This window comes from Acinonyx jubatus, chromosome B2, assembly GCF_027475565.1.
Source record: "Acinonyx jubatus isolate Ajub_Pintada_27869175 chromosome B2, VMU_Ajub_asm_v1.0, whole genome shotgun sequence".
Lineage (NCBI taxonomy): Eukaryota > Metazoa > Chordata > Mammalia > Carnivora > Felidae > Acinonyx > Acinonyx jubatus.
The window spans coordinates 131825301-131840782 of NC_069385.1; the positions used below are offsets into that span (position 1 = coordinate 131825301).

At 45.9% G+C, this 15482-nt stretch overlaps 1 protein-coding gene across 1 annotated transcript in view; it reads left to right on the plus strand.

Annotated features, from left to right (window-relative positions):
- LOC106972037 (glucosaminyl (N-acetyl) transferase 2 (I blood group)) overlaps nucleotides 1–7765 on the plus strand; it is a 38061-nt gene extending 30296 nt beyond the window's left edge. Inside the window, 2 exon segments of the mRNA XM_015068946.3 lie at nucleotides 1171–1263; nucleotides 6380–7765. Coding sequence (XP_014924432.2) covers nucleotides 1171–1263; nucleotides 6380–6570 — 284 coding nt within the window. The 3' untranslated portion in view covers nucleotides 6571–7765.
- Nucleotides 7766–15482: the final 7717 nt, after the last annotated feature.

The following is a 15482-nucleotide window of genomic DNA, read 5'->3' on the forward strand; positions in this document are numbered from 1 at the left end:
GATGGGAACCTTGGGGTAAAACTATTCGATAGGAGTAGGCAAAAGTTACTGAGATAGAGAGGGTTATTTAAAATAGTTTAGCACAGTGTTTCTCAAATGGGGCAGTTCTGCCCCCCACCCCCGACCCCGGGGACATTTGGCAACACCGGAAGATGTTTTTAATGGTCACAACTGGGGGGCATGTACTACTGGCATCTGGTGGGTGGAATCCAGGGATGCTGCTATCTTACAATACCCGGGAGAGGCCCTACAACAATGAATTATCCAGCCTAGAGTGTCAATAATGCCAAGGAGGAAAAGCCCTGCTTAGCAAGATGGCAACCTCTAGAGCTGTCCTCTCCTCTTTTCAAGGCTTCTTACTTTTCAAAGGTGAATCCGGTAACTAATTGGGTAGTGGGTCGGCAACTAAACGTCTGGCCAAAAGAACACCTGAAAGAAATAGAGAAGTTGGGGAGGTCAGGGCACACCAGTCTTCCTAGGAAAAACTCAAAGCTCACAACTTCCTGCTTGGGGTCAACTGTTCATCTTCTTTGGGTGACTGGCAATCACGTCTTGTCTCCTCTCTCTCTGTTCCCAGGGCCTCACACAATGCTCGGCAACACCAAATGCTCAAGAAGCACTTTAACAAATAAAGAAGGATCGTGTGTTAAGGGATTTGTTTGAGTTTATATGTAGTAAGCAAGATATTTCCCTTCTGTATGCCTCATACTGCAAGTTCACTTAATTAGTGCTTAGCACCTAGGGTGGCCTGTTTCCTGAGCTTTCATTTTAAGATCGAGGTCATGTGGAAAGTCCGAAATAGCTGTAATATTAGGATTGAAAGTGAATTCAGCTCAAGGCCATTGAGAGATGACCCCAAACTCCTCAACTTGTCCATCTGCATTATGGTTTCCTGCTACGGTATTTCTTAACCTCTATTTTGCAGGCTTGGGCACACATTATGAAAAACCACCTATATGTGCATATGTATTTTTACTGGTAGCAAGGCAGAGCTCATAATCATCAGCTACTCACACCACGAGCTTCTGAGGTCTTACACCAGTGATGGAAAATCTAACGCGAAAGATAACGTAGTGAAAAAGTGAACATGATGTGGAGGCTTCACTGATGCGATCGACACCCTTCTGTCTTGGTTCTCATGTCTGCTTTTCTCCCTTATCAATGTTGCAGGTGTCCCGGGCTCCATGCCAAATGCATCGTGGACCGGTAACCTCAGGGCTATAAAGTGGATCGACATGGAAGATAAACACGGCGGCTGCCATGGTGAGGCACTCACTTCACTCTTTGAGGCCACACTGCTTGTTGGTGTTGGCATGGAGGTAGCTGTGGAATACAGGGGTTCTCGCGGACGGAACTGCTTGTGTATTTAAAACAATCCGAGTTCCCGGAGTAGCTAGAGGCTTTAAGACATGGGCCTTGAAAAGGAGACTTCGGGGTCTCGCCGACATGCTCCAGCTCATGATTCCTGAGGGGGTTGAGAGGTGGGCTCGACTTATAATGGTATTTTCTTGCTGGTTTCTGCTGTCTTCACATGATTTATTTCTCTTTCTTTTGGGAGTGTGGTGGTTAGGAGGGGAAGTGGTCAGGATGAGAAGTGACGTCATGGTCTCACCACAGACCCAAGCAGGCTCCACGCTGCCAGCACAGAGTCCAACGCAGGGCTCCAACCCGAGAACCGTGAGATCACGACCTGGGCCGAAACGCAGAGTCAGGCGCTTAACCGACTGAGGCACCCAGGTGCCCCTGCAATAGAACTTTCTAAAGAAGCGTTTTTATCAGCCCTGGCATACGTTCCATTCACACTGTCTGGTACCTACTCAGCATGGTATTCATTCACTAGGATGAATGACCGGATGGCTTAAATAACAGGAACTTATTCCCTCCCAGTTCTGCAGGCTCGAAGTTCGAGATCCAAGGGGTCTGTAAATTTGGTTTCTTCTGAGAGGCTTAGAGATACCGCCTTCTTCCCGGGTCCTCACGTGGTCTTCTTTCTGTGTGCGTCTCTGTCCCAATCTCTTTTTATACTGACACCACCCATATTGAATCAGGTCCCATCCTGTGTGACCTCATTTTCACTTGATTTCCTCTTTAAAGGCTCTGTCTCAGATTTACACCGCACCCCCTTCTCATGTCTTCCTGAGGTCCCCATCCGCTGAAGATGGCAACACCCTCACGTCCCATACACCCTGCTCTCCAACATCTTCATCTTAATCAGCCAACATTTTCCCCACAGGACATCTCCCGCCCCCTGCCTGCATTCTCATCACAGCCTGCCCTCCTTGGAGCAGGAAGAGAGTGGAGAGAAGGTTGCTTTGCTCTTTGATCTCTGGGGGACTTCTTTAGAAAAGAGACCATCGTCATTAGTCGAGGTCCCAATACTTGAGATGTCTTGCCTTTTCCACAGTCCTCCTGTAACCCTGTCATCCTCCCTGTGGGACTGCTGTGGTCACCTGATCTGTTTCTCCACCTCCTCTCCAGCTGTAACACTGGAAGACTTCAGCCGCCACGGCAGGGACCCCTGTGACGTCATTACTTTGCGCCTCTGGCCTCTACCACGGAAGCTTCTGTACTGTGTGTCAGCACCAAGCCCTGCCCCTCCCTAGAACCTTACTCTCATTCTCCTTGTCCTCACCTGTATCCAGGCCCTACCCCATAGACAAGGTACAAGCTAGTCAGGTTTCCATTTTTATAGGGACCTTTACTTATCACACGACAGGTGGGCCCATGAGAGTAGCTCCAAGCCAGGAACCTGCAGAGGGTACACAGCTTGGGTAGCCCAAGCCTCTGAGACAAATGTCTCATTTTTCTTCTCTTAGTGCCTGTGATGCCCGTGAACATCTGAAAGCCTGATATTGTTCCGAACCTAAAAATAGTTTGTCCCCCAAACCACTAGATGGGGAAAAGAAAAGACATAACCCAGAGGAGGCAGAACAGTGCCTGCGAGTCTGGAGTACAATCCGGACCTTTCCCCCTTGGTCGTGAGTGGTGGATTTGTTCCAAACCCATGGATGCGCACCTACTTTATAGGCCCTTAGAATCACAGAGACTACTCTAGCTCTACGGTCTTGAACTTGGAGCTCCCATCTCTGGTTACAATTTCTTGTTACTCGGCTGGTTTTCTTCACTGACTTACAGACTTTATATCTTTACTGTCTTTCTCCCCAGAACAGAAGTGAAGCCCCAAGAGAGTTAGGATTTTTGACCAGTTTGTTTATTGCTATATCCCACACCTAAAATGTGTTGTTGTTTGAAATGCATTTGCTTTATTATTATTATTATTATTATTTTAAGTTTACATATTTATTTTGAGAGGAGGGGGAAAGAGCAGAGGGAGAGGGAGAGAGAGAATCCCAAGCAGTGTGGGGCCGGACGCGGGGCTCAACCCACGAACCTTGAGGTCATGACCTGAGCTGAAATCAAGAGTCGGTTGCTTAACCGACAGAACCACCTAAGTCCCCCATGTGTTTGCTTTTTTAAAATTGGGATTGGGGAGCCTGGGTGGCTCAGTTGGTTAAGCGGCCGACTTGGGCTCAGGTCGTGATCTCCCGGTCTGTGAGTTCGAGCCCCGCGTCGGGCTCTGTGCTGACAGCTCAGAGCCTGGAGCCTGTTTTGGATTCTGTGTCTCCCTCTCTCTGACCCTCCCCTGTTCATGCTCTGTTTCTCTCTGTCTCAAAAATAAATAAACGTTACAAAAAATAATAATAAAATAAAATAAAATTGGGATTGCCAGAGTTTCAACGTTCCCAGCTTCCTCCTTCTGCCAGCATCCTTCTGAGGACTCCTTATCCGGCCTGTATACTGGATCAGCCGTCCCCTGCTGTTCTCACGAACAAACCAGGCTCCCCTGCCATTTGACCCTACAAGGCCAACTCACACATGGAATCACTTCCACCATCTGCTTTTGGCTATTTGTGTTTCCCTGACCAGAGCATTGCTGGGGACTGTTCCAGAACTGTCCCGGTGCCCTTCCCGACGCACTTCTTTTCATCTTTCCTGCTTGCTTTGAACTCTCAATCCTATGCCCAAACGGCCTTTCAGACCCCAAAAGGTAACAGTTTCAACCTGAGGAAGAACTTTCAAAACACGTGGCCCAAATCCCCTTACCGGATTGTCACGCCATCCCTTTCCGCCATCTCAGGGTATTTTGGACACACGCTTCTCATTGTTCCTTCCTGTCCCGAGAAGGAAAAGTCACCCGTCCCCACAACCAGGGTCCCCATCCGGGGTCTCGGTTATGTGCGGGTTTCCCTTAAGGGATCCCCTTGTTTTCTTGAGTCCCAGTGGTGCCCTCGTGCTGGCCCTTTTCCTTCTTCTTCAGTGTCATGATCGCCTGTAGCCTGAAGACCCCGTTGTCTGTGAGCCTCTAGTTCACGCGCCCTGAAATGGTCTCTCCACTTTGTTTTCTTAAGCATGGATGTGCTTATGCACCTGCATTCCGTTCTCACTCCCCAGTTATCTCCGACTGTCCACTACTCTGGCTTCTGTCCCCCATCCATTTCCCCTCTCTATTGTGCTTCCTGCCAGCTGTATTAAATGAATCATGATTAATGACAGCGTCTCTCTGTTCTGTTTCAAATACCCTTCCTTTCCCACTCATGGCAACGCCATGAACTTGGAACCAGCTCTCTGGTTTACATTAAGTTATTACTGCGGCCTCGTGGTGGATTTCTAACTGTACCCTGCAAAGCTCTGTAAAATTAATGCTGCTAAAGCCCAATTTACCCTCTGATTCTTCCATTCAAAACTCTTCAAAGACTCTCCCTATTTATGGGATTACAAAAGGCCCAGCCCTTCAGTTTAAGTCAGTCAACCGTAGTCTTTCCAGTGCGCGCCAAGAAACCTCTAGAAAAGGGGTTCAACTTCCTCCCATTCCTTTTCTAACCCCCTTGCCAACCAAATTCTCTCTTGTAGAGAAAATCCTCCCTCTGCACATTTTCCCCAAATGAAGCCACCATCCATGCCCCTGATGCCACCCCCCCCCCCCCCCCCCGCCCGGCCAAATTCTGTCCTTCCACTAACTCTCCACTCATTCGTCTCCATCCTTTCATTCAACAGCTATTGATTCAACACCTAATACTTCCCAGGAACTGTCCCGGATGCAGGTTGGGACAGAGAGGACAGCAAAAGGGCCTCCGGTTCCAGCTCTTCGGACCTTCCATCCCAGGCCAGGGAGAAAGACAATAAGCCAAATATTTGCGTTCGTGGCCCTGACATACCAATCTATCCGTTGGCAGCGAGAGCCAAGAGAAAAATGAATTGGGGAAGGCGGAAGGGGGTCAGAGGAGGCCTCCCTGAGAACTCGGCCTTGAGGCAGATACCTGGGGTGGTGAGAGAGGGAGTCTGCGGGAGGTGTGGTGGAAGCTGGCGGAAGGGGGCTGCCTGGGGAGGAAGAACTATGTGGATTCTCGGGTAGAACATGCCTGGTGTGCGGTGGGGGGGTTGGGGGGCGGCCAGCAAGGAGGCCACTGCGGCCGGAGTGAATGAGCAGCGTTGGGAAGCATTGTAATCAGGTGAGCAAGGGGCCGGAGGTCAAAGGCCAGACTCAGGAGCTTTCGATGCCATTGCTGGGATTTTGGCTGTGCGTGCACATGAGATGAGGAGACATCATGGTGTGCTTGCGAGCAGAACAATCCCCGTGGCCGTGGTGCTGAGAACATACCAACAGGCGGAGGTGGGGACAGTAGAACCCAGTCGTTATTGTGACAGTTCTGGCGGGAAGATAGAGGTGGCACGGGCCGGGATGAGAGTAGCGGACGCGGTGCGAAGCGATCAGATTCTGCGACGATCCTGAAGGTGCAGCTGCCAGAGTTGCTACCGGAGGTGGGGACTGTGAGAGAAAGGGGGAGAAACGCCCAGGGCGCTGAAAAAATAGGAGTGGTGTGGGTGTCACGGGAAAGACGTGGCGGGGATTGGGAGGGGAGTCAAGCTGGCGTGTGGAGACATGTCACATCAGTGGGGTTGATTCTCCTCTAAGAGGAGACGAACGTAAGCGCTTGGAGAGACTAAGCCCGGGCTCAAAGAAGAGGTCTGACCGGTGCCTCCCAGCAAGACCTCTCCCACCCGTCCGCTTCTGGAACTTCCTACCCATAACCCTCAGGCCAGAACACATGAATCGTCTCACGATGCCTGTGGCCGCTCTTGCCTCGTATCATTGAACCCTCCTGTTGTTTAAGCACGGATGTGTCCCCCTTAGCTTTCCAGAAGGGGTTTCACTTCCTTGTGGGCCGGGCCGACACGACCCCGTGTCATACGGAGTCCCAGAGCACCGGGCACAGCGTTAGCTACTCAGTAGACAGGCCCCACTCTGCCACTGCGCCCCTTCACCACCCCCAGCTTTCCAGACCAGACATGTTCTGACGGTTTCTTCTCTCCTCTGCAGGCCGCTACGTACACGGCATTTGTATCTATGGAAACGGGGACTTGAAGTGGTTGATCAATTCGCCCAGCCTCTTTGCTAACAAGTTTGAGCTGACTACGTACCCCCTCACTGTGGAATGCCTGGAACTGAGGCTTCGAGAAAGAACCCTGAATCAGAGCGAAACAGTGATCCAACCCAGCTGGTACTTCTGAGCCACTCTAACCCGTGATCGGAGGGCAGCCGCGGCCTTTTCTTCGTGAGAGAACCCGGCCTCGCTTACGGTAACGGTTGTAGCCGCGAGGTCACGGCTGCAGGACCTGGCCGGGTTATTCTGTGTTACAACACCCGCCGGGCACTGGGAACTGTGCAATCAGGAGGGCTGCGCGGGTCGATGCTGGCATGTTCGGCATCCTGGCCTTCTCTTGACGGTCGTTCCACGTCGGGCTCGTGATCGGATCCGTGGCCAGTGGAACTGGCGTCAGACCTTTGCACCAGATACTCATCAGAGCGAGATGCTCTCACGGAAAGGAGAGCTATAGATAATACTGTTTAGGAAAATAGGAACTGTGTTTCTCCGGAGAAGGAATCTCCTATGCCAGACCCGTAGCCACGCGTTCATGGATACCCCTCCTCTTTGCTCAGCGGCCCCCCGGGCATAGAAACAGCTTCCTGGGCACCTCAGCAATCTCCTTTAAAACCTGAGCTGCTAGAATGGAGAACTAGATCGTGTTTCCTGAGTTTCAACACGAGCACGGTGAGCTTACCGTGTCTGAAGGTCTGTACAGAATGTAAAGTCGTTAACAAGAGGTGGGATATGCTATCAGACAGCAGTCACTGGCGGCTGCTTCGGCAAAGGGACCCCAGGGAAACAGGACCTTTCTTGTGGGTCAGAATGTACTCTCGTCCCTCTTCCATTGTTTTCCATGGCGAATGCTAAAAAGTTCCCACCGAATGAAGATGTTTCTAGAACTGAGGTGCTGTTGCATGGCTCTCATCCCAAGTCTCTAACCCTCAGGAATGAATCACTCGCCTCTTGGATCACCACCCTCCACCCCCCACCAAAAGGTGATCTTACCTGCAAAATGGAGTCCAGACTCTATGCCGCGACACTTTAAGGACTCCAGAGTATTTTCTGAGTAGCTTTACAATGCTTGGTGCTGATTAGAGTGCCTAGATTTTTAAGAGCTTTCAGCTGTGAGTGAGCTTCTTTGTCGCTTATCCCTTGTCCCGTTCTCTTACCCAATTCGTTCCCTCAGCACACAGTAAATATTTCTTGAGCGTCTGTTATACACCAGATATGTGCTTGAGACAAGGAGAAAAGTAAGACAGAAGCTACTTGTGTCTGAAATTCTTGATAATAGCATCCATATGGGGAAGGCTGCTCTAGAGAATCTCACAGACTGCTTGTATTTTAACGCATTCACATCCAGGGTCGTAGTTTGGGCTGTCCGGCCAGGGATCTGAGTAGTCAGAAATGAGGGTCTAAATCAGAGACCATTCCAAAGAAAGAAGGGAAGGAATAGACCAAAGCTGAGGCCTGTTAGCAGGCTCATTGCGTTAAAACCTTACAAACACTCTTGGGAGGCTCACACGATTCCCCCCATTTTGCAGATAAATTAAGCAAGGCTTAGAGAGGTTGTTGATAAGCATTAGGAAACAAGTTCTCTGAGGATTGGGATGTTCTTACTGGTCTCCTTAGTTCAGTTTCCTGAGAGGGTGAGATAAAGCCGTAGTTAGTATACCAGAGAGGGTAGGTTTTAAGAGCAGTGTCAGTGTTAATATGAGAAAATGTCCTGTCACGTCAGAAAAATGTGAAGTCTACTTTTGTATTCCTACATCCATTGAGTTCCTTAATATTTATTTATTCTCACCAAAAAAAGTTAACTACAGCCAATGATACCCTTAATACGGTTTTGCCCTTTTTTCTCTCACTGTGTCTGTTGAATGTTCGTTGTACTTAAGGGAATGCCTTTGAAGTAAAGCCTTATTTTTGTCCAGCTACCGAAAAAGACGGAACTGTGCAAAGTGGTAAAGGGTTGAAGCATAAGGAACCCATCTGGAGCTAATGAGTCTAAAAATCATCTTTTCTTTCAACTTCTTTAAATGACCCCCCACCTGAGAAGAAGACACATTTTACACTGGATCGTTCTCCTCTAGAACGAGAAGCCTTTGGGAGTAGAAGATGTTTACATGTCTGTTGTTGGTCCATCTCTGTGTCTTAAAAACCTTAATATTGGAAGATTGTAGTGTTTGGGCAAGTGGGTTTCCACTAGCCTCCAGGGATGGCTGAAACTTCTAAACCCATCCTTGTTTTTCATGATGTTCCATGTTGTTGTCTTGGAAATAAATTAATATATTGTTTTCCACCTTTGGGGCTATGGTGTATCTTTATTCGATAGTTGGGTAATATGCACTAAAGACCAAGCTTCACAAGATAATTCTTCTAGCATTTTTTTTTTTTAATTTTAAATATGTGCAAAGCAGCACCTTGCTGCCTCAGTTGGTGAAGCGTGCAACTCTTGATCTTGGGGTTGTGAGTTCGGGCCCAGGCTGGGTGTAGAGATTTCTTAAAAATAAAATCTTAAAAAAAATAAATAAACACATAAAAATAAATAAACGTCTCATTTTAGAATAGTTTTACAGACACATTGCAGGTTGCACTGAAAGTGCCCATATACCCCCTAACTCAGTTTCCCCTGCTATCAACATATTACATTAGTATGGTACATTTTATTTAGATTTCCTAAATTTTTACCTAATTGCCTTTTTTTGGTTCCAGGATCCCATCTAGCAGGCCACATGGCATATGGTCATCAGGCTATGATCGTTTTGCCGACTTCTCTTGTTTTCGATGACCTTGGCGATTTTGACAGGTACTAGTCAGGTGTTTTGTAAAGCGCCCCCCCCCCCCACCGCCGCCCCCACCGTGGTTTTGTCCGATGTTTTGCTCATGGTTAGACTGGAGGAGGAAGACCACAGAGATTAAATGCCATTGCCATCACATCATATCAAGGGTGCATGACTTATCAGAGTTGAGGCTAACCTTGATCACCTGACTTAAGTAATGTTTGTCATGTTTCTCCACTGTAAGGTTACTCTTTTTTCCCCTTTCCACTCAGTAAGTACTCTTTGGAAGGAAATCATTATTCACAGCCTGTATATAAGGAATGGGGAGTTGAGCCCCACCTTCTTTAGAGTAGAATACCCACATCAATTTGGAATTCTTCTATAAAAGAGTTGTCTCCGAGAAGCTGGGTGGCTCAGCCAGGTAAGCGTCCGACTCTTGATTTCAGCTCAAGTCATGATCTCACGGTCCCTGAGTTCAAGCCCCGCTTCAGGCTCTGCGCTGACAGCACAGAGCCTGCTTGGGATTCTGTCTCCCTCTCTCTCCCTGCTTCTCCCCCACTTGCTATCTCTGTCTCAAAATAAATAAAAATAAACTTCTTTTAAAAAGAGAGATTTGTCAATTTCCCCAGTTCATTCGAATATTTATATCAGTGAGGCTCGTAGATATTCATTTTATTTTATTTATTTATTTTTTTTTCAATATATGAAATTTATGGTCAAATTGGTTTCCATACAACACCCAGGGCTCATCCCAACAGGTGCCCTCCTCAATGCCCATCACCCACCCTCCCCTCCCTCCCACCCCCCATCTAGATATTCATTTTAAACTTCAGGTTATAATCCAATCCTCCTCCCCTCTTTTTTTTTTTTTTTTTTTTTACCTCCAATTGTTTCAACTTTGGCCAGAGGTAATTGTTTTCACGTCGTTCCCGCCTCTCTTCGACACACTCCCATCACTGTTGGGCTTTTTCATTGAACGCTTTCTTATTTTCTGGCACTGCAGAATGTGCATCTATGTCCCTTATTCGGTTTTGAGGACAAATGAATACAATAGCCATGGCATGAAAAGTCATAGTGATCAGGGGCACCTGGGCGGCTCAGTCGGTGAAGCGTCCGACTTCGGCTCAGGTCACGATCTCGCAGTCCGTGGGTTCGAGCCCCGTGTCGGGCTCTGTGCTGGCCGCTCGGAGCCTGGAGCCTGCTTCAGATTCTGTGTCTCCCTCTCCCTCTGCTCCTCCCCACTTGTGCTCTGTCTCGAAAATAAATAAACGTTAAAAAAAATTTTTTTTAATTAAAAAAAAGAAGTGCATAGTGATCAGAGGCTCGGACCCTCAGATGAGGGTCTGGCTCACCTCACCAAGTAAGCCATCCAGACTTGCTGGGGTTCTGGTGAAGGACACGGGGAATCTGGACTGGGAAAGAGAAGGAGACACTGAGTATCAGTTATGGCTTCAAGACCAGCGGCAGCGGTGGAAGCTGTAAGTCATTCTACTAATCTTCCCTTTGTAAGTTTTCCCTAAGAAAAGATACTTGTGGGATCTTGGAGGAGCTGCTGCCCAAATGTACAAGAAGAAATTGATCCACGCTGTTCAAGTGTGGATTGTGCACTGCACAAACGAGATCTCCTCGGGACTGAAGCTGTCAGCCCTCTCTGAGGGTCACTCTCAGCCTAAGAGAGCGACCCCGCTCCCCCGGTCACCTCCCCCATGGGGGTCAGCCTGCACCCAGTGACTGGATGAGGCTTCATTGTAATTGTATCTCAGCCCGGCTTCTTTACCTAATCCTGATCCCTTCTCTTCCCTCATAAGTACTGAATCTGAAGAGCTCCCTTGCACACAACTTTCCATTTCAGAGCCTAGTTTTGGGAGAACCTCACCTATAACATGTTCCCCACACAAAAGATAGGAAAATGTTCCTGTATTTTTTTTTCTTTCATAGTTATTTTTCTCTCTATGTTTAACTCTTCAGGATTTCAGCCATCTGTAATTTATTTTGTGGCACCTAGTGTGTGTGTGTGTGTGTGTGTGTGTACATCTAATATCTATAATTTATTTCAGGTAGGCACCTAAGTTTTTACTCTGCTAAGGAAAGCCAGTTATCCCAATACCATCTTTGCCCCCGTTGCTTTGAAACGCCAATATGATTATGTACTAAATTCTCAATATTTGGGGGTCTTTTTCTTGAATCTACTCTGTTCTATTGATGTTTGGGGCTATTCATGTGCCAAAACCGTATTTCAAAAATTACAGTAGATCTCTGCTCTGCACAGGACAAAGAATCCCTTACAACATTTTCATGGCAATCTTTGCTCATTCACTTTCAGGCAAATGCTAGAAACAGTTTATCAGATCCCTTGAAACATCCTGTTAGGATTTTGATGGAATTTGCACAGAATTCATATTGATTAATTTGGGGGTAATAATACCTTGACAACATCAATCTGTAATACATCTATTTATTCAGGTCCTCATTTATGTATTTCACTAGTATTTTTTAAATTTTTTTAAATGTTTATTTTTGAGAGACAGAGAGAGACAGAGCGTGAGTGGGGGAGGGGCAGAGAGCGAGGGAGACCCAGAATCCGAAGCAGGCTCCAGGCTCTGAGCCATCACCACAGAGCCTGACGCAGGGCTGGAACTCGTCAACTGCAAAATCATGACCTGAGCCAAAGTCGGACGCTCAACCGACTGAGCCACCCAGGCGCCCCTATTTCACTAATATATTTTTCTTAAGGTTTATTTATTTTTGAGAGAGAGAGAGAGAGCACAAGAGGGGAAGGGACAGAGACAGAGAGGGAGAGGATTCAAAGCGGGGCTCCTGCTGACAGCAGCAAGCCGGATGTGGGGCTCCAACTTACGAACCATGGGATCAGTTGGACGCTCAACCAACTAAGCCACCCAAGTGTCCCTATTTCACTAATACAGGTTTTTTTTTATGTAAGTCTTGCACATATCATGTTATGTTTATTGTCCTGTATTTTAAAGAGTTCTTTGTGCTTACTGGGAATGGGATTTTTTTTTTCCTTTCCTTTATGATTTTTATTTGGCTGGGGAAACAAACTGGTAAACAAATATAGAAATAAGATAATTTTTACAAGTTACATGAGCTACAAAAGAAACAACTCAAGGCAATGTGATTCAGTGTGTAGTTGTTGGGAGTAGAGTTACTTTATTTTTTTTAATTTTATTTTTTATTTTTTAAAAATTTACATCCAAGTTAGTTAGCATATAGTGCAGCAATGATTTCAGGAGTAGATTCCTTAGTGCCCCTTACCAATTTGTCCCATCCCCCCTCCCACAACCCCTCCAGTAACCCTCAGTTTGTTCTCCACATTTATGAGTCTCTTCTGTTTTGTTCCCCTCCCTGTTTTTATATTATTTTTGTTTCCCTTCCCTTATGTTCATCTGTTTTGTCTCTTAAAAGCCTCCTAGGAGTGAAGTCATATGATATTTGTCTTTCTCTGACTAATTTCACTTAGCATAATGCCCTCCAGTTCCATCCACTTGGTTGCAAATGGCAGGGATTTTTAAAGTGTATTTCTGTGTTGTTGTTGATAGTATAAAAGAAAACAATGATTTTGATCATGTATATGGATTTTCTTAAACTTTTTCATTATTCCTAGTAGTTTCGCAGTGTATTATACCTCGCATTTTGTGGTAATTATCTATAAATAACAGTTTTGTCTTTTCCTTCCCAGTATTAAGTCTACCTGTTTCTTCTTCTTCTTCTTCTTCTTCTTCTTCTTCTTCTTCTTTGTCTTCTTACATTGGCAGAAATTTGTGATGCAATTTTAAATGGTAGCAGTGATAGCAATATCCTTGAGTTGTTCCCAACATTAGAGAGCACGTTAACTGCTGTGCACGATGTTGGAGGTCTGATGTAGGTCTTTCTGGTAGATACTGTTTATTGAGTTAAGAATCAAAATGCCAGAAAATAAATATACATTGAAATATATGATGATTCTAATTAAATACACACACACACACACACACACACATCTCGGTTGCCATATATATATATGGCAGTTGCTATCCCAATTGCTATCGCTTTTTCGTTGCTTGATGCAATTAAGAGAGGCTTTGGTTTTTAAAATTTTTTTCTGTGCACATATTGTTTCAAAAAATGAGAGGAAAAGGTCCTAATCTTTTTAAACAGTAAGAATTTAGTACAGCAGTCTACGCCAAGTGAGAAACAGGAGCAGGGATCCTTTTGAACAGACTAGTAGGCAAACAATTGGAGTTGGGAAAACTAATGACTAAGCTGGAAGGTTCTTTATTGTAACTACTCCCTCTTCTGGTCAGGGTGGCTTAGGGCTTAAGCGCCAATGGGAAACATACCAGAGGTCAACCTCTCAGAGCCAAGTTCTGACTGGTGAAGGAGGACTGTCAGCAACGTCTCTGAGAGGAGGGTGAGGGGCGAGGCTGTCCATGTTCATTCCTCCGTGAGGGACACCTACAAACTTAAAAGTGATGGGCACCCACGGTAGCTATCTGGAAGACGAGAGTCCTGTTGTGAGCCCTGGGAAGCCTGATCTACATCTTGGGAAGGATCCCAGGAGCTATATCAGATAAGTGGGCTCCAAAAATAAAGGGTGCTTGGGAAAAGAAGACAAAATTCAGAAAGTGATGGCCAGCAGCCAGTGTCAAACTGTAGAGGTGAATCTCGAGCATAATGTGATCAGGAGCTGAGACTATGAAGAGAAACAGGTGAGAAAGTTAGTGCAAGATTAAAGTGAATTTTTTATGAACTTCGGGCCATTTATTTCAGTTAAAGTGAATTCTTAGCGAACTTCAGGCCGGGTGCGCAAAGCAAAAAGGTAGGGTTTTTGAGGGCTTTCTTAAAAATTTCTATTTTGAAATAACTTTAAATTTGGAAAAAAGTTACAAAAATTACAGAGAGTTTTTGTATATCCTTCAGCCCACTGCTTCCAGTGTTAACATCTTACACAACCAAAGCTGAATTATCGAAACCAGTTTGTTTGGTTTTTAATTCCTCGCTGGCTGTGTGTTGAGAGCTGTGGCCAGCTGCCTCCTACCTTTGCCCAGGACAGAGCAGACGGTACGTGAGTCCCAAGAACATGTAGTGGAGTGTAGAACATTAGACCAAATGAAAGCAAGGGCCCGGTCTTAAGTGATTTTTTTTTCCTGATGAAAATTTTACTACGGAAAAGAAAACTCTGTAGTTCTCTATTCCAGACTATGGAAGTGAGATACAAGATGAAGACGAAACAGTAGATCCATAGTTATGTCACTAAGAAAATGCGGAGGAGAAAACGGGTGCATGGTGGTTAAAGTGCATCTTGCATCTCATGGATCACTGGCTGGAAAACTATCATTGAGATTCATTTTCTCAGGATTTCACTAAGCGGATTTCCTGGGTCATGAAGAGCTCAGAGGAAAAGCACTGATTACTGCCACGTCTACACGTTTAAACTCTGGTGCTCAACACCTTTGGTGATCCCTCTCCGCATACCTCGGAGTGGCCCAGGCATGGAGACTCCACAATTAGCATTCATGTGGTGGCCTTTACAGAGGACGCCACAGGAAGTGTTTAAATTAGACTTTCCACTTGCATGGCTGCGTATCAGAGATGACCCAGTGGAAGAAGAATGGTTTAAAGAGTAACCACGGTAATAGCATGATTGATGGGGGATACGGTTACAAAAAGCAACAGTGTGACCTGACTACATTGTAGACTGGTAGGCAAAGATACGAAAAATGTAGGAAATTTACTAAAACCCTAACGGGGTAGTCATTACCGTGCATCCAAATTTTCCTATCTGGATATGTAGTTGAGAAACTTTCCTAAGCAATGGTGGGACTCTGGGCAAATGCCACTGGAAAAACAGTCATAAATGTAAAATAAGGGTAAAGAAATAGGTTGTGTTTTCATGGGATTTTTAAGCAAGAAGGTTCCGCTTATTCGCTTATATATTTCACAAAGAAATTGTGCCAGTTTCACACGCTGGCAATATTCCTGTGTATTTAAACAGATAGATCTTTTATAGTCGCGGTGAAGAGATAGAAAAATTATAAGAGTGTATCAGCAAGCAAGACAATTTTAGACCGTGATTCAGTTCTGGGAAGAGAATAAAACAAAGTGAGGTGACAGAGATCAACAGACATAGAGGGAGATGGGGTCCTTTAGATTAGGCCGTTCATCCTAAAAGAAAACACAGGCCATGAACACATGCTAAGACACATGGGTCTTAGCAATACATTTTTTTTTTTTTTTTTGATCATCTCCTCAGGCAAGGGCATCAAAAGCAAAAGTAAAC